The sequence below is a fragment of the Lissotriton helveticus genome, chromosome 6 (genome assembly GCF_964261635.1).
Source record: "Lissotriton helveticus chromosome 6, aLisHel1.1, whole genome shotgun sequence".
NCBI classification, from domain to species: Eukaryota; Metazoa; Chordata; class Amphibia; order Caudata; family Salamandridae; genus Lissotriton; species Lissotriton helveticus.
This window is the reverse complement of record NC_136067.1, coordinates 965,885,851-965,905,132: the sequence shown is the minus strand read 5'-3', so window position 1 is coordinate 965,905,132 and position 19,282 is coordinate 965,885,851. Positions and strand designations below refer to the sequence as shown.

General features: G+C 48.8%; 1 protein-coding gene across 4 annotated transcripts in view; it reads right to left on the bottom strand.

Moving 5' to 3' along the window:
• ARID1B (AT-rich interaction domain 1B) overlaps positions 1-19,282 on the bottom strand; it is an 807,447-nt gene that overhangs the window by 514,427 nt on the left and 273,738 nt on the right. For all 4 annotated transcript variants that reach the window (XM_078648614.1, XM_078648616.1, XM_078648615.1 and 1 more), the window contains one exon: positions 18,377-18,487. In XM_078648614.1, coding sequence (XP_078504740.1) covers positions 18,377-18,487 — 111 coding nt within the window. The remainder of the gene's footprint in view (positions 1-18,376; positions 18,488-19,282) is intronic.

Below are 19,282 nucleotides of genomic sequence, written 5' to 3'. Positions count from 1 at the left end.
ACAAACCAAAAAATAAATAAAAACACAGTGGGCAAGAGAGTTGAAATAATTACAGCAACTGTAACAAAATGAATTTATTAACTTCCTCTTGATTGTCTTAGTTGGCTGCGTTTATTTTCCAAATCAGATCTTCAAATCTACAGGAATTACCTTTCGGAAATAAAATGAAAGAACCGGTCAGTGGAACCCTTTTGCCAGAGCTTGTTCATGTTCAAAATGCAGATGCATGCTGGATGTTTGTGGCACTGAAGCTCAACATCTGGTGCGGTAGAACAATATAGTAGCAGACTGCATCACAGAAAGGGGTTAAAGGGCTTTTTAGCATCTTAAAATACACTGACTTGGACACATATGCAACACCGTTAGTTAACAAGCACCGGCAAAGTCAACAGATTTAACATTCACATTTAAGCGCCAACAACAAAAAATTATTTTACAATGCAAAACAAAACGAATTAAAAAACTGTTGCTTTGTGCATGCATGGCAAAAATGAGATAAATAAATGTGTGAGGACTGCATACTATTCAAATGTAGTCCTCAAGCAGTCCAATGTAGGTGGAAGGATACACCCAAACGGTCAATGGATTACTCCGGTGGGCTATTTCAAGGAGTGATCAACAAGATTTTTAAAAGTTACTGCAGAATGAACGTAGTGAATCCTGCTGTCCTCAAACATAGTGTTGGAAGGCACAGATAATGGTTGCTTCTCACACTACTGTGAAGCAGCTCGCAAGCGCAATAAGCTCTAAGACACTTAGTAAGTAAGACACCTAGTTATGTACAGGAGTAAGCTCCAGTTGTGTGGTCTCAGCACTGCATATGCACCATAAAGCTTTCAGCAAAGCTGTTCTCTATTCGTGGTCACACTGAAATATTGCAATACTGGTATATATATATATATATATATATATATATATATATATATATATATATATATATATATACACACACACACTTCATGTTCAGCAAAATTTTCCGCTTGAAAAACAGCACTTTTCAGAAGGAGAGAAAAATGGTATGTGAACTGAATATGTAAGCATATCCTTAAGTGACACTTATGTCACTTCACAGTGTATTTATATCCAACAGCCAGGGAAGAGATTTTTTTCTGGATTTAATATAGATAAAGATAAGCACCTCACATGCGTTTTAGAAGATTGGTTTCACAACTGGATGTTATATTAACCAGTTTTTCCCTTTCTATTTCAGGGGAAGCTACAGAACCGATGGAAGGTGCTATCTGCACTGCAGTGTGGTGTTTCATGGCAGGTTTGTGGCTCCAGCCTCACTTGCTGGCAGCAACCAACTCAATAGCACAACTCACTTTTCTTGTGAAAACTGACAAACCAATGTGGATGCAGACTCTCATTCTTAACAATTGCTTTGCCATCACTTCAAACTGTTAGCGTGTGCTTTGTTATTGAATGCTTTGGATTCTATGCTTCGGTCGCGTTACTGAAGAAAAATGGTGCAAAAATGCTGGTGCGCTCCAAAAAATGGAAAGTGCTGCTCTTGGGGATGCTGGATTATTCGTCGTGGTATGGCATAATATATTCATCAGCATTCTTGCACTCAGCGGGTTGCTCTGCGCTCATCAATCCAAGATTCAAGCGTTCCCACACGGGGGTCGCGTACTCTCCGTGATGAGTACATCTGCCTGGAACACGCAGCCTCTTCAATTTCCATTAGGACAAAACCTACTGAAGCTCAGAAGCATCTCAAGACCACTTGTTTAGTCCTTGCAGCCAGTGATCTCGCCGACAGTGCTCTACCCTCCTCTACAGCCAGCACTTGGACACATTTGTCAGCTTTACGCGTGATGTCCAATAAGTCAACATCTGGAAAATGTATCACTATTTGGGTTTTTTCCACACCTAATGAACCCTTTGTTGCCACCAATATTTTCGTCTGTTTCTTTTTTTCAGTAACCCAACAACAAACTTTTCGCCACCAATCTTCAATCATTTCCTCGCCTTCCGAACTCACTACTCCTATATCCCCAGTTACTATGTACTTACTAACCAGAAACCACAAAAATTACCACTTAGCTTGGGTTCCAATAGGGTGCTACTCGCCATAAAGCACTTCCGTGCCTCATCAAGGGCGTTCAGCGATACACAAGTACAATAACAACAGAGCGCTCCATTGCTGTCCACGTATGTACGTTCGCACAAAAGAACCACTAACGCATACATGTAAAAGGTGCAAAAAGCTGCATTTTCCCCAAAACTGGTATTCACTCTTTACAAAAGACGCTTGGAAACAGAATAACTATGATTAAAACATATCCTTATTCCCCTTTCTTTTGTCTCAAAGTGCAGCACACACCCAACCATCCCGGGTTTCAGAAAAGAAGTCCAAGTCATGGCCTTCAGTTAAACAGGGCTGGACCTCAGATGTCCATTCATGTGGACTTAGTAATAATTTTGTTTCAGCAGCAGGTCCAGATAAAATATTCTTCGATGTACAGGAAGAAATGTCAAATATTTTAACCTCCGTCCTCTCCAGTTTCGCTACCTTTTATCGTTGCTATGCTTCCAGAAAGGTAATCATGTTGCTATTGTGAAGCGCATTTAAGAAGATGAACAGGAACTCCCCCCTCAAGTCTCGTGAGAAAAGGAGGCCGTAAAACGAAGAACAATAGTTACTTACCTGTAATCTGTGGTTCTCCAGTATTGGTGTCTTTCATAGATTCACATGCCTGAATCATTCCCCGTCGTCGGAGTGGGAGTCCCACGGTATATAAAAAAGCAATAATATGCTATAAATACATAGTAAATACCAATAAAAAACAAACCAGGAAGTAAAGTAGCCAAGCTACAGAAGAAAAAACTTCCACATTAGTGACTATCCCTGTCATTTTGTGTAGCCCAAACTGCAGCCAATCAGGCGACAGCACCCACCAGAAGGTTCCCCCCAGAGGCTCAGGCTGTCAGATTTTGTCGCACGGAGTGATAGTAAACCAAAGTATGCTAAGAGCCTCTGAAGGGGAGGTGGGCGGGTGCATGTGAATCTATGAAAGACACCAATACTGGAGAACCACAGATTACAGGTAAGTAACTATTGTTCTTCTCCAGTATTAGGGGTGTCTTTCATAGATTCACATGCCTGAATCAGAGTAGATAGCAGTAAATATCCTTGCTAGGCAGACGCCATAGTAACCCAGCTTGTCAAACTGTGCACATTATATGAATTATATATAAAATGCCTTAACATAGCCTGGAGCATGATAAAACGCATCTAGTGAAGAATGTGCACTCTGAAAACGGTAGCAGAAGCGTCTGACTGCAGGAAAAAAGGAGGTGGGAACAGAGGCTCACCTTAGCTGAAAAGATTACATAGAACTGCTGGACACATGGAAATATCGGTCTTACTGGCTGCAGCAAACAGTAGTGATTGGAGAAAGCAAGGCTGCTAACCTAGGTTGCCGCTCTGCCGAGGTGCTGGAGAAGAACTCCATCAAACAGAGCAGTTGAGGAAGACATTGGCCTGGTAGAGTGCGTTCTAGGGGCTGCTAGCAAAGCTGTTCAACTTGTGCATGGTAAAATATCGATCGGAGCAAAAGATCAATAATGCAACTGTTCGCCCGGACCCTGTTGGGTTTTAACTAATCGTACCTTAGTAATAAATTGATCAGATCTGCGAAAACCGAACTATCCCTTGTAAACAGAACATTTAAAACCTTTTCTATTATCAAGTGTATGGAAAAAACCACTTTGTTGATAGTGGTGGAGGCAAAGATGCAGTTGAATTTACCGGCTCGATCCGAAAGAAATTCCGGAGGCACGTTAAGTAGGAATTCCAGAGTAACTCGAACCACCATAGAGTTATAGAGAACTGTATGAAAAGGCTAAAGAATCGAAAGATCTGAACCTAACTGACTCTAATAGAGGACTGTTAAAGCCAAGAAAAAGAAAATGACACCTTTCTAAGTCATCGTAGATCATCACTGAGGAAAAGTTGAAAGGATATCACATGAACTGCCCTATTACCACACTGAGATGTCTCGATGGTAATGGACGAACTGGCGGAGAAAAAACAATCTGAAATTTTCTTGAAGGATTGAGTTATATTTTTTGAGGAATAAAAAGATGTGATCCCCTCTTGTCGGCATCTGGAGCCGCTGCCAGGTAAGGCACTAGTAGAATTGCATGAGGCAATCCTGAACTTGACAGCTAAATGAGAACAAACTGGAAGATCCTTTCCATTAAGAGTAAAAAGGATGAATTCTAGCCGAACAATATCAGATACAGCAAAAACATTTGCGTTGGAGACCTTGTCCCTGTTATGGCGAACACTCCCTTGCAAACCGCAGTGATGTTTAGATAGGCGAACCAAAGGTAATCAGGGGCTAGGCCACTGACCTCAAAGATGGCTGTTCCGAGTGATAAACCTGGCCGCTCTGGAAGAAAATAGATCCGGAGGTGGACACGTCCGAATTGATTCGCACTCCGACTGGAAAAAGGAGAAACTCAGTAAACCAGTCTTGGCGAAGCCATGAGGGGTGAAGAGGGACACTCGACACCACTCCATTTTGTTCTTTCGGAGAACTCTGGGACCCAAAGGTATCGGTGGAAAATGGAATCAGATTGAGATCAGTTGGACGACAAACGCATTTCCCTGTAAATTCTTGTGGTGATGCCAACTTGAAAAGCACCAGTATGTGCTGTTCTTCTTGGTCGCGAAAAGACCAGATCTGGAAGCACCCTACTGCCGAAATTTGAATCCACATTCCGTAGAGGAAAAACTCAATCGAGAGTGGAAATTGTCGTCCTGCTGAGAGTGCCTGCCAGACTGTGTCTTGTACCAGGAACGTGGAATCGCCAGAAAGTTGTTCTATCGCTCATGCACATAGATCACCGGCTTCCTGAGGCAACAAAGCTGATCTAGCCCCTTGTGTTTAGTGACATAGAGTACACCAGTTGTATTGTCTATGCGCCACAATACAGTTGTCTTCTCGAAATTATTGCGTAACAAAATTGGAGGGCAAGGAAGATGGCTCTTCGCTCAGCAGGATGATGTACCAAACCTCATATGAGGGCTCATTTCCCGAAGTCCTTCAGCCCCTAAATAGTGCTCCCCAATTCCTGAGGGATGTGTCCATGGTGATTGTGCAATTTGATACCTTTTTGAGGGAAAAAACACACCTTGTGTATAAATTTCTGTCTTGGAATCACCCAAGAAAAAACCTCTCGCATCGAGGAGGGATTGTAATGAGATCTTCAAATGAATCAGAGACGTGAAACCAATGTTTATGCAGTTGCTGTAGCAGCGTTATCCTGTGCAGAAGGACACTCACAGGAAGCAGGTGGAGGTCATGGCCAGCTGAAATTTGGAGAATGTAATGAAATAGACTAATGTACTGAAAAGAAACAGCAAGAAAGAGCTGCAGGCTTCTCATTCTTAAGAGACAAACACCCTTGCTGAATTAGCATGGACTGTTGTTCCTAGAAAATCCTGTGTCGTAACTAGGAATAATTGGGACTGGACATGGTATATAGATAAAAACCAGGCATTGAAACAGTGACTACAAAGTCTGGGTGTACTGGATTGCTTATTAAGAAGAGTGATCCTCTGTAAATAAACCTGTCTCAGAAATGATGAATGCGTATGTATTGCAGACACAGATAGGCTGCCAGAATCTACATAAGAATCACGTGGAGTGGACCGAGAGTCCTGACAAGGTAGGCCTGTGATATAACTTAGAGTATAGATCAACCACGTCCCGTGCTGTGGAAGCATTGTTACCTAAACCTTGACACTCTGGAGGTCGAGTGCACATGTTAGGTCCCTGGCAGTAACATTTGAAAAACTTTCTTGAGGTACAACCTTTGAAAAATGTTTGCGCAGAGATGACAAAAATCCGGCGCTACATATCTGACCAGCTAGTTGAAGAGGATCTGAGAGGAAAAAACCTAACTCCTTATTAGATTCAGAACCACTCCGACGGTCCCTGATGTATCCATAAGTCAATTTGTAAATGACTCGCGCAGATGAGTTGAATGCGGTCACTATGAAGGCGTAGCATACAGGAAATTGCCAAATTCTAGAGCATGCTCTTTTGACATCACAATTAGAATTTTCCATAGATAAATAGCAGTGGTGACCAAATGAAATCTTAGAGATATGCTACCCTTATCCCACTTGGAAAGGAGTCATGATGGGCTTTAAAGTAAGTCGTAGTGTCCTGGAAAAATGACTTTCTGTATACGATTTAGAGTCGAATCATACAGTTGCATATCAGGTACTGGGTGGAACTTCTTGGATTAAATGCAAAAACTGTCCTCGGGCACCCCGAAAGAGTTGATCCCCGTACTGTGGAGAATCGAAGGCGAGGTATTGTCTGGTCAATATGATGGCCCAGAAGTAACAACTATAAAAAGGTACGGCCATTATCTCAGTATGGACTTGTGGGCGAGGAACTAAGGGTTCCTCCAACCTTTTTTTTTTTTTTTTTTTTTTTGGTGCAAGACATTTATTGTAAACAAATGAAAAAGAAGATTCACACTGCGTCACGCCAACAACCCGGAGGCAGGCCGCTATCAGGTAGGTCATACAAAAATTTCAGAGAAACAAATCAGAGGCCGACATCCGACCGGGTTAATCATGCAGAGGTAAACATGAAATACAATAAAATCTTTAGCGTGTGCAGTGCGACTTCAGCGAGGAAACGGTCTTACTTTTCTCACAGTGCTGCTGACAATTGAAAGATAGCGAAGATCAATGAAGCCGCCCCTAAAGAAGCAGCGGACAGCCACCCGCTGCAGCGGCCTGTGGAAAGGATATGTCTATCAGCACCATTTTTCTCCCAACAGGACCCCCCAACAAGCTAACCCAAAAACGTCAAAACATAGGTGCAAGTACGTAGAAACAGCAGCCATACAACACTTCAGTCCACAAAAGGGTCACGTGGGCCTGCCACGGATCACTCAGATAGAGGGCAAGCCATAGTCAGGGCGGGCGTGCAATGGCATCTCTTCTGTGCACGTATAGGCCAAAGGGCGTGTGGGGGGGGGAGGGGGGGAGGGGCAATGAATAGGCCACAGGAGGGCCAGTGGGAGGGGGGGCCAGGGACATAATCGGGGTCAGTGGGGGCAGCAAACGCAGAGCGCGCGTCGGGGCAGGGCCTGTCCGCGGCAGCGCGGTTCCACGGGATTGCAATCATTAACCTACGCAGCGTGCACCTTCAGCCCATGTCGTCTGAAACACTCGTAGCACGTGAGGTACCTGGGGTGTCTGAACCCGCGCGTGCTGTAGTCCACTGTATAAACGGGCCCCATATGTCAGTGGGTCTGGAAGCGGTGGGCATGGTCTCCCAGTAGTGTGTCAGTTGTGTGTGGCCATAAGTCACATCTCTAATCCAGCTCTCGAAAGAGGGGAGGGCCGGTCTGCCCCAGTGCAGTGCGACCTGACGTTTGGCGTATAAAAGGAGTAATGCATGCAGTTTCCTGTCACAGGGTTCAGTGTCTTTAACATACCCCAGCAGACCCAGTAGTGGGGACGGTGAGTCATTTCTATGTATGATGTGATTGATGGCAGCGAAGATCTCCAACCAGTATGTACTCAGCTTGGGGCAGCTCCAAGCCACATGAATAAAGGTCGCACCCTCACCCCCACACTTCCAGCAAGAGGCATCCTCACGGATACCCATACGGTGTAGTAGTGTCGGAGTGCGGTAATATCGGTGTAGGAATTTGAAGTGGATAAGCCGCAACCGATAATTAGGGGATAGGGCTGTTAGTTGCGCACAGCAATACTCCCATGTGTCGTCCGGCAGCTGGTTCTCCAGGTCCGCAGCCCAAGCGTGTTTGGCCGCGGCCTCTGTCACCGGGGCCTGTTCCTGCATGCAGTTATACAGTCTGGACACCAGCTTTTTGGGGGAAGGTCGTGAAAGCAAGTTTTGGAGGGCGGCTAGTGTGCAAGGTTCCTCCGGGAAGCACGGCCCTATCTTCTTGCAAGATTCCCTAAGGGAATGATATAGTAACGTGTCAGCAAACGAGCAGGGCTGGTCGTCCCCACCAGCGGGCATCTCGAAAAAAGTGCCTTCTGGATATAAGTCAGCGAAGGTGAGAAGGCGACTTCCACGGATAGTGAGGACGTCACCTCTTGCTGTCAAACAAGGCAGCATCGGGTTACCCCTCAGGGGGACGGCTGGCGCATAAAGCAGGGAGAGACCGGCTCTTTTCTGGAGTTCGCGCCAGGACCAGCGGACCATTTCCACCGTGTCTACCTCACGCGACGGGCATGTAACTTTTCCGTATAGTGCCACTCGTAGTGGCAAGGGGGCGACCACTGCTAGTTCCACCGCCGCATGCGGCTGGTAGGGGGTGGGGTAGGCCCAGAAATGCAGGAACTGAGCTTGCGCACAGAGGGAATAGAGCTTCAAGTCCGGGGCACCCAGGCCCCCTTGTCGGAGCGGAAGCGTGAGTAGGTCCCAGGAGACTCTGGCCTGACCGCCGGCCCACACCAGTTTCAGCAGCAGGGAGCGTACACGAGCGTGGAAGGGCGCTGTCATAGGCAGTGGTACGTTGACGAACAAATACAAGAATTTGGGGAGAACCACCATTTTAGCCAGTGCAATTCTCGCGACCAGGGACAGCGGTAGTTTGTTCCAGACCTCGACCTTCCCTTCCAACCAGTCCACCGCCCTCCCGAAATTCAGCGACCACAACTCCTGTACATCTCGGCTGATCCAGATGCCCAAATATTTGACAGCCCCCGTCTCCCATCTGAGGGGGTAGTCAGGAGCAGGGCGATCAGTGCCCTCCGTCAGTGGGAAGGCCACTGACTTTGACCAGTTAATGGATACCCCCGCCAGGCCCTCAAATCGTACAAATTCACGGAGTAGCGGACTCAGGTTATCTTTAGGATTCAGGACGTACAAGGTGACATCATCCGCGTATAGCGAAATCAGTAAGCTTCTAGCACTAAATCCAATGCCCCTGGCGGTGTGGTGTTGCCGTATTCGAGCCGCAAGCGGCTCCATCGCTATCGCAAAGAGGAGCGGGGACAGAGGACATCCCTGCCTAGTACCTCTTGAGACACTAAATGGCTTGGAGATGAGACCATTAACGCTCACCCGGGCTCTGGGTGCCGTGTAGAGGAGCCTGATCAGGGTCATGAAGTTCTGGCTGAAGCCCATCCGCCTTAGGACACTGAAGAGGTAGGGCCACTCTAAGGAGTCGAAGGCCTTGGTGGCGTCAAGGAACACCACCGCCGCCTGTACTGATGGGTGTAAATAGTGAAGGACAGAGAAGATAGTTCTGAGATTATGTGATGTCGCGCGGCCAGGGATGAATCCCGATTGATCTGGAAGCGCAATCATAGGCAACATCGGTTGTAATCTATCTGCAATGACCTTCGCGTATATTTTAGCATCCACGTTGATAAGAGATAGGGGCCTGTAGGAGTCTAGCTGTTGTTCATCTTTATCCGGCTTGAGTAGTGTGATAATTAGAGCCTCACGCATGGAGTCTGGAAGGGAATTTAATTCGAGGGCCTCGATAAATACAGAGTGTAGTTTCGGCGCCAGTTCAGCTACATAGGTTTTATAGAAGGAGGTGGTCAGGCCATCTGGGCCAGGGGCTTTATTGGCCGGCATGCTTTTAATCACCTGGGCGATGTCTTGTATTGTGACGGTGAGGTCCATGTACTGTCTGTGGTTGTCGTTGAACCATACGAGTGCTATGGAGTCAAGAAATTCACGCAGTGATGTCGGTGCCGTGGGTTGCCTTGAGGTGTACAGGGTAGCATAGAAGTCCGCGAAGGCGCCTAACACTGCCTCTGGGCCCATCACTAAGTGTCCGGATTTATCATAAATAGTGTGGATGTAGTTCGATTGTGTGCGAGGAGTAATCAGCCTGGCAAGGGTCCTGCTCGGCCTATCCCCTTCCCCATACCTGCGCGCTTCAGCCTGTTTCCCCAGAAATCTCACCTCCCGCTCCGCTTCCTCACTGAAGGCCAGCAATTTGGTTTTTAGAGCGCCAGCAATCTCCAACGACGGATCAGAGCTAAAAGCAACATCAAGGTCTTTCAGTTCCCCCTCAAGGTTAGCTAACGTGTCCCTGATGGTGCGTAGGACCCCTGCTTTGCGTGCTATACACTGACCTCTGATTACAGCTTTAAAGGCATCCCATACAATAGCCTCAGATGTGGCAGATCCAGCATTCTCATCAAAATATTTAGTGATGTCCTCTCTGATCTCCTCTACGAACACTGGGTCTGTGAGCACGTGTGGGGGAAGGCGCCATTGGAACGCCCTGTGTAGAGTGTCTGGGGGGCGCAATTCTAACATACACGGAGCATGGTCCGACAGTGATCTAGCCATGATATCAACATTCGACACCCATGTCGCAACTTCAGGAGACACCAACCAGAAGTCTAGCCTTGACCAGGCAGCTTTATGGCAGGTGTAGCAGGTCCCCACTTTGACTCCCGGATTCCTAGCTCTCCACACATCCGAAAGCAGACCCTCATTCATGACATCAAAGATCGCCTGACGCGCTCTAGCATGCTGCGGTCTGCTCACACCCCTACGATCCATGTCATCATTCAATACAATGTTGAAATCCCCCCCCAGCACAACCGTCTGGCAGTTCAGCAACTCAATCCTCGCCCAAACACTTCTGAAAAAGTCAGGATCGTCCACATTGGGGCCATAGATTGCAGCCAGGACAATGGGTCGCCCCTGTAAAGACCCATGGAGCAAGACATACCTTCCCTCCACATCACGCACCTGGGAGTACTCCCTCCAATCCAACCCTCTGCGAATGAGTATGGCAACGCCCCTTGCATAATTGGAGTAGATGGAAGAATAGACGTGCGCCCATCTGGAATTTTTCAATCGAGCCGAGGGGGTCACGTTTAAATGAGTTTCTTGTAGGAAGCAAATATCAACGTTGTGTCTGGACAACATGCCATGCAGTAGACGGGCCTTCTTGAAGTCCCCAAGGCCTCTAATGTTCCAAGTCCAGAGTTTGATACCCCCCATTAGAGTGCAGGACAGCATCGAAATCCCACCACATATCCCCGCCCCCGGAGGCCAGACAGGCACCCAGACACCATAGCTGCAGACCCAGCGCGCAAATATATAGGCATGTGTAGTAGTACATTGCACCAGATGTGAACTAAAACTCACAACTTGTGAAATCCCCCCCTCCACCCCCCTCCCTCAGCAACCCCCCAATTAGGTCGTGACATATCCCAGAAACTCGCACGCATAGCGTGGAAATACCCCAACAACAACAACAAAGGGAGGCACCCCATGAGGCGTGGTGCGCTCGGCAAACACCCCCGTATACGCGGGGTGGCTACAGTCAAACTTTAGAGTTCCTGGGCTCTAGCAGTGCCCCCATCCCTTGGTCCACAAAGTCCGCAAGCAACCAATGTCCCAAAGGAGGCGCGGTGACGGCAGCAAAATTTTGTGCACAAAAGCGTCTCTATGACTTACCCCCAATGAGTCAGTTCGGGTGTAACAGACCTGTGTTCAAGTCAGACTCAGGCTCCCAACTTCGAGGCAAAGAGTAAATTCGCAGCCGTGCAGGGTGGGCGTTGTAGAGTCCTCAGTCATTGTCACTGAGTTGATCTGAAGCTTCCTCAAGCCTTGGTGATTTTCTCCTGGCTCCAGCACAAATGTGTTTGGCGAACTTGAGGGCTGATTTGGCGTCAGTGAAGAAGTGAGAGGTGTTGTCGTGTTGAACCTTCAATTTTGCCGGGTATAGGAGAGAGTAGGGCACGCCAGCTTGCAGTAGAATTTTCTTTGCTGGTAGGAATTCTTTGCGGGCCGCTTGTACCAGGGGGGTGAAATCCGGGTAGAAGGAGATGTGATTGCCCTGGTGCGTGATCTTACCCTTCTCTCTCGCCAAGCGCAGAACGACGTCCCTATCCTGGTAGTTGAGCAGTTTAGCCAGAATTGGACGCGGAGGGGCGCCCATCGGGGGTTTTTTCCCAAGGGACCTGTGCGCTCTCTCCACCGCGAAAACCGGGGACAGATCTGGATCGAACAGTTCATGTAGGAGGCTCGACACAAACGATTCCATCTTTCCTGTGTTGGTAGTCTCCGGAATGCCTGTAATGCGGATGTTGGATCTTCTGGAGCGTGCTTCCAAATCGTCCGACTTGGCGCGCAACTTGTCGATTTCCCGCTCCAGCGTCGTGATGTGCCGCTTGGCCTGTTGCTGGAATTCGCAACATTCAGTTTGCCTATTTTCGAGACAGTCCAGTCTCTTCTCGTGAGTGTCCACCTTTGCTTTCACGGATTCGAGTTGCGCAGCCATATTATCAAGCTTGGCATCTATGCTCTTCAAGCTGGTTCTCACCTCCATGATGAGGGCCCCAAAATCTATGTCCGGGGTTGCACCTTGCGATGACGATGCGCCATTATCCGACTCCATCGCCGTGTTTTTCGGTGGCTTTCTATTGTCAAAGCTTAGTTTAGCCTGTTTGGCGTCGTTCTTCCCCATCTCCGCAGTCCGAAGAAATCCACCGGCCCCGCAATGGGGTAGCACCTATCTTGCGCCACTGCCAGCAAGTGCTCCGCCTGCTCGTGATTGTCCAGGTAATGCCAGGGCGCGCCAGGCGTGATGGTGCGAACGCGGTATCTTGGGCCAGCCGCGTTAAGGATAGCCGCAGGTGTCCAGTGAGGTCATCAAACTGCCGCGCGCTGAGCGGGCCTCCTCAGGGCCCAAAATGGCGGGCTCCCGTAGCGCAATGGGGAATCCACTCGCCAGGCAGGAAAAACTCAGCCCGGGGGTTCCAGGGGATCAGGGCTGCAAGGCGTCCCACCATACGTGCGGCGGTCCGCTCCGCTGAGTCTGAGATCCGCGGGAGGTCCGGGCGCGGCTTCGAAGCGAGAGGATCGCCAAGTTAACCCCGTCCCTCCGCAGCACTTTCTCACCTCCTCTCCGGCCTCCGCTGCAATGCAGGTGGTGCAGACGCGACCCTTTCGTCCGTCACCGGGCCCCCCACAGGCCAGCGCCGCCTCAGGTGGACGCAGGATCACTCCGCCACAGCGCGGCCGCCCCCGCCAAGCCTCGCCAGTCTCTGCTAGCCCCTCAGTTTAGACCGTCGTCGGCTGCAGCGGGGGTCCAACAGTAAAGTTCCCTCTGCAGTGTCGCGGCAAGCGCCGGTCCTCCGCAAAGTCTGCTCAAGCTGCAGGGGCCTCCGCAGCCGCGGCCCACAGTGTCTCGCGGCTCCCAGCGAGAGGCACTTCCGGTGAGGATCAAGACCAGCACGCCGGCCGCTGAAAATTCAGTCCGTCTCCGCTTCCAAGGAGAAACGCCTCCTCGCTCCAAACTCGGGCCGAAGGATCACCCGGGTGTACTGAGCGGAACCCGGGAGGAACGGGGGTCTGCAGGCGCCAGGAACAGGATAACTTAGAGGATTAATTGGAGTAGCCGGCGGAGCTCACTCAGAGAGCGGCCATCTCGCTGCTCGGCTAGCCACGCCCCCCGTTCCTCCAACCTTAACTCCGCAACACAATACTGCAAAACTTGGAGATGTAATGTACACTGCACGGTGTTTTGTTGATGATTATCTTTTGTCCATCCTTTTTGTTAAAAATTCTAGAAACGCCAGTGTAGGGGTATTCAAGGATACGCACATTCTGTGCCCCTATGTTAAAATTGATCCTGTCCAGAGAGCTAAAAGATTGCCCGAGAGTCACCAGCGCCGATCTTTTGGCTTACGATACAGAAAAGGGGGTGGTGATGAACAGAGTGTCTGAATTAAGCAGACCACTCTTACCCAGTCCAAAGATCAGGGCTTGATCCATCACCGTTCTTTATCTCACTGCCCCATCCCAGCTCAGAACCTGGCTATATGCAAATTAGTCTGTCCCTGGCCCAGTGCATCATGGGAACAGGGCAGACCAAACTACCAAGCCAATTCTTCACCAGAAAGGAGACAAGCTACCGGGGACCGGTTTCTGGCATTTCAGCCTCTTCGGCCCGGCTTGCTTGAATCCTGATGGAGCAGTGAGAAAGGGACTCATGTCTGAGTATACCCTGCCACACCTATAGTGGCCAAAAACGATACAGAAAAGGGGGTGGTGATGAACAGAGTGTCTGAATTAAGCAGACCACTCTTACCCAGTCCAAAGAAGCTTGTTTCCTTCCCAGTGTAAGAATTGGCTTTTGTAGTCTGGTCTGCCCTGTTCCCATGATGCACTGGGCCAGGGACAGACTAATTTGCATACAGCCAGGTTCTGAAACTGGGATGGTGCAATGAGCTATAAAACGGTGTTGGATCTAGCCCTGATCTCTTGACTGGGTGAGAGTACTCTGCTTAATTCAGAGACTCTGTCCATCACCACCCCTTGTTGTAAATGATCTTTTGGCTTAAGCAGAGCTCAAAATCTCTGTCAATACAATATTGAAAGAGAAAGAAACCGTCTGCCTCTATCCTGGTGACAAGGGCTTGACGAAAGCGCGTCACCGTTCCTTACATGAGAGGTTAAATCCGTCAACATCCGCCGGAGGATAGAAGAATAAAGAATCATGCAAGATCCCGTAACTTGCTGAAAGGAGGCTACGACTAATAAGTAGGGTAAAGTAACACTGTAATAAGCCCAACTGGACCAAGCGTCGACTAACCTGACCATGGACTGGGTCCAGCATCAGAGAGGTACACAAGAAAACGTGACCCCCAGTGTCCGCATAGGAAAACTGTTGCAGACTTAAACTACTGTGGAGGTGACTGCTGACGCTGTCAGTCTACAAGTCCTCCGTAGACGTACTTCTTGTTGGCAACGAAAACTGATCCTTAACTTGGCCAACATTCCACAATAAAACTCACCATCACTGAGGATGATTGATGAATCGAGTAGTTTGTCAACTTTGAAAGACGTCGACGAGCCTGCTAGTGATTAAGAGAACTGTCGTCAATGGGTCAACTGTGTACGGACGTAAAGCCTGCGTGGCAACTGCCGATGTGCCCACTGTTAATGGCCCCAACTGCACTGTTTATAGGCCCACTGTTGATAGCCTAGAGATGCCAGGTCCACTGCCAATGGCCAAGTGCCGATGGATCACATGTCAGAAGGGCCACTGTCAGTGGCCCACTGCTATTGAGCCAACCGTCGCCCAAGCTTTCAGTTGACTATGTCAGCTGAATAGGCTCTCAAACGCCGACGAGACTCTTCACCGTCGATGACTGCTCTTCAGCGTCGACGAGGGACACACTGCTCCGTCGACGAGGCACCCCTCCGTCGACGAGGCTCCTCACCGTCGACGAGGCACCCCTCCGTCGACGAGGCACCCCTCCGTCGACGAGGCTCCTCACCGTCGACGAGGCTCCTCACCGTCGACGAGGCCCCTCACCGTCGACGATTGCTCTTCAGCGTCGACGAGGGACACCCTGCACCGTCGACGATGTTCCCCACCGTCGACGAGGCATCTCACCGTCGACGAGGCTCCTCACCGTCGACGAGGCTCCTCACCGTCGACGAGGCACCCCTCCGTCGACGAGGCACCCCTCCGTCGACGAGGCACCCCTCCGTCGACGAGGCACCCCTCCGTCGACGAGGCTCCTCACCGTCGACGAGGCTCCTCACCGTTGACGAGGCCCCTCACCGTCGACGATTGCTCTTCAGCGTCGACGAGGGACACCCTGCACCGTCGACGATGTTCCCCACCGTCGACGAGGCATCTCACCGTCGACGAGGTCCTTCACCGTCGACGAGGCACCCCTCCGTCGACGAGGCTCTCCACCGTCGACGAGGCTCCTCACCGTCGACGATTGCTCTTCAGCGTCGACGAGGGACACCTCTCACCGTCGACGAGGCTCGCCGTCAACGCGGCTCGCCGTCGACGGAGCTCCCTCGTCGTCGACGAGGCTCGTCGTCGTGGACGAAAGGTTCCCGTCGACGATGCCACCATCACAGTCGACGTTGCTCGTCGTCGACGCGGCAAAACTCGTCGTCGAGGCTCAGCATTGACGAGGCAAAATTGCATTTTGTGAAAAGGCTGTTGGTCAACGAAGCTCTTTGTCGGCTGCGCAGCTTCCTGCGACTTACAACCAGTGCATTTGAGGGCTCTGTCAACAGGATCCTGTAGCCCTGTGACACCGTAGATCACCAGTGACGACAGAGATTGCCGTCGTAGAATACCAAGAGCGTCTAGTCAACAAGCTGGCACCTCCTCAGAAGAAAAATGCACAGAACGAGTCTAAACGCCCGAGAGTAAATCTCGTGGGCGTAGATGTGGGAGGCAGACTCGTAGCAGGTCAAGGACCCTTACCTTAGAAGCAACCTCAGCTGGTGAAGTTAAGCCAAAAACATGACTGCACAGAAAGGCGCCATATAAACATCGAAAATCCTCCCACATGAGAAGGGGGGTAGCCAAATCACAAGAACATCCCCTTCTATCCTACCATGTCAGCAACAGCCAGACAAAATGATCCATGGAAACGGTCTCAGCTTTCCACCAGTGACACAGGGTCAACAAATAGACTTCGTGTGAGAAAATATCACAAAATTTAATAGATATATATAATGTAAATGAAGAAACTGAGCAGAGCTCAGGGAGACTCCCTGCACACGACGTGCGGTAAAAAATCTGACAGCCTGAGCCTCTGGGGGGAACCTTCTGGTGGGTGCTGTCGCCTGATTGGCTGCAGTTTGGGCTACACAAAATGACAGGGATAGTCACTAATGTGGAAGTTTTTTCTTCTGTAGCTTGGCTACTTTACTTCCTGGTTTGTTTTTTATTGGTATTTACTATGTATTTATAGCATATTATTGCTTTTTTATATACCGTGGGACTCCCACTCCGACGACGGGGAATGATTCAGGCATGTGAATCTATGAAAGACACCCCTAATACTGGAGAATGCCCATTCTTTGTAATGACCAACATGCTCACTAAAAAACAGAATTCCAATCTTTGCAGTGTTATATCTTTGTCACAATGTATTGTTCATGATTTTTTTTTTTTTTTTTTTTAAGTCAGTGGATACTTGAGTCCATGTGCTGCTGCTAGCTGAACGAAGTACAGGCACAACTTGTTCTTGCAAGCCTGGACTGCGTGTTCAGCAGGAAGGTAAGGTTTCAGTAACGGGGTTATAGGTCCCAAGCAGATTCAGACAAATCTGCTAGACTTGGCAAAAGAACGTTTGTGGGGAAACAAACCTCCTGCTGGTCTGGGAAGCAACCGTAAAGACTCTCCCAGCTCTTGGTAATGAGAACTCCTCGTTTTTTCTATTATAAGACCATCATTAGCCATGAAGACTTGAACAGTCTACCCGAGTAAGTCGCTATCCCGCTTTCCACAGCGGCAGCAAGACCTAACATGCACCCCGACCCTGGCAAAATCATTTTTTTCCAAACTTTATTTTTATTTTCAGAAAAAGAATAAACAGAAAAGGGAAAATTAATGTCCAGAAGCCTGTGCCATAATATATATATATATATATATATATATATATATATATATAAAAACACGAAATATATGAGCATATCCATGCATCACACAGGGCCTTGTACAAAGCCTACCATAAGTGCAGGGATTCTAAGACCCCTTGAGGCATCTCATTGCAATCAAATCCTTTTTTATGGTGTGCCCGCCAGTTTGGGACGGTGACTCCAGCCTCGTTTGCTCATCCGCGTCTGGGTCTAGCATAAGAAGATAGGAGCGTAGTAGCTGCCATTTGTCTCAGGGTCCAGAGAGGGGGTTGTAGGACTGCGTACAGCTCACTATTTGTGTTGCAGCATATCAGACTCTTAATCCAGGTGTGATTGCTGGGCGAGTGCTTATTGCCCCAGTGTATGGCGAGCTGCCTCTTCGCCAGCAGCAGTGCAATTTCTACACACCTGCGGGAGGGTTTGCGAATGGTCTGGACGTATCCCAAGAGCGCAAGCAGCGGGAAGTGTTCAATAGTGAGTTGTTTAATGTGGGATATAATCGTGATTATGTCTCGCCAGTACGATGCTATTTTATTACATGTCCAGGTCTTAAGGGCGAAATCTGCCATGGGCACCTGGCATCTGGGACAGTAAGCTGGGTGGTTGGGGTCGAGCTGGTGAAATTTGGCGGGGGTGGCACACTCAAACTCATTTGAGCATGCCACTCATTTTTGATAATTCAGTTCATTTGCATCTGACGAAGGGTCCAATGGTCCTAGGAGGATAGAATTCCTATAAATATTGCTGCAACATCGCTAAATATTACTTGTGCTGGTTCTGTTAAAGGTAACTTCACTTCTGTAGAGTCTCCACTAGAGTGTTCGCCACTAACCACGAATGTTCAAACTCTGTCTCTTCACATTTTCATATATCAAACAATAAATCAATACATCCCTTATCAATGAGCTTGAGTATGCAACATTATTCCAACTGAATTAATACTGCATCATTAGATTACAAATGATAAAACCACTTACTGGTAGGCTTGATGGCCGTTCCTGCTGCAGCAGGTTCAAATCCTCATGGTTTGGCTTTCCTGAGATCATGGGAGGTTGCGACCTGTTTCCATAGCCTTCCTGAGGCAGTTCCTGCAAAACAGAACATCAATTTATTTCCTTAACACTTCACAATCTCCGAGAAATCTAGCAAGAGAGCTAGGGCTCAGAAAACAATGCATTTTAACACCTTCGCTGCGGCGGCTATTCCACCGCAGCGCGTACGGTCACGGGGGGCGCGCGGCTCACCTACGTGGGTGACAGAACCGTTCCGTCATGGCTCGCGGGTGAGCTGTGCTTACGCCCGCTTAATGAAACGCGCCGCACAGGCGCGGCGAGCGGGCCATGACGGAACCGTTCCGTCATGAGCACAGCCCACCCGAGGGGCGTGACGGAACGGTGCCGTCAATAGCGTCGAAAGAGTTAAAGTTAGAAGGTGGAGCACAAGCAGTGAATATAAATACATCGATTTTCGCTTTCAATAATCCTAAATATAGCACATCATTTCAAATCATATAATAAAGATTGTAAGTTGAATTTTGCAATTCTAGGAGTATGACAAAGATCAGGAGGGTGCTAGGTTCAGGGTGGAGATTGTAAAGTGCTTTAGTGGAGGATTAGTGAGTCCAATTGTTCAAAGGCACATTTCGCTAGGCAAACTTGTGAGCAATTTGACTTCGGAAACTGCATGGAATTTAGCAATGAGCTGCAGAAATCGGTGCAGTTACGTCGATTTCGCCAGTAATTCCCATTCCATAGGAGAAAAGTTATAATAACGCTGTATTTTCAAACCTTCAAACTACCGAACCCGCTTTTGGGATTTTCGGGTAGAAAATTACTTAATCAGTGGCACTTGACTCCCAGAATGATGACTCTGGTAGTTTACTC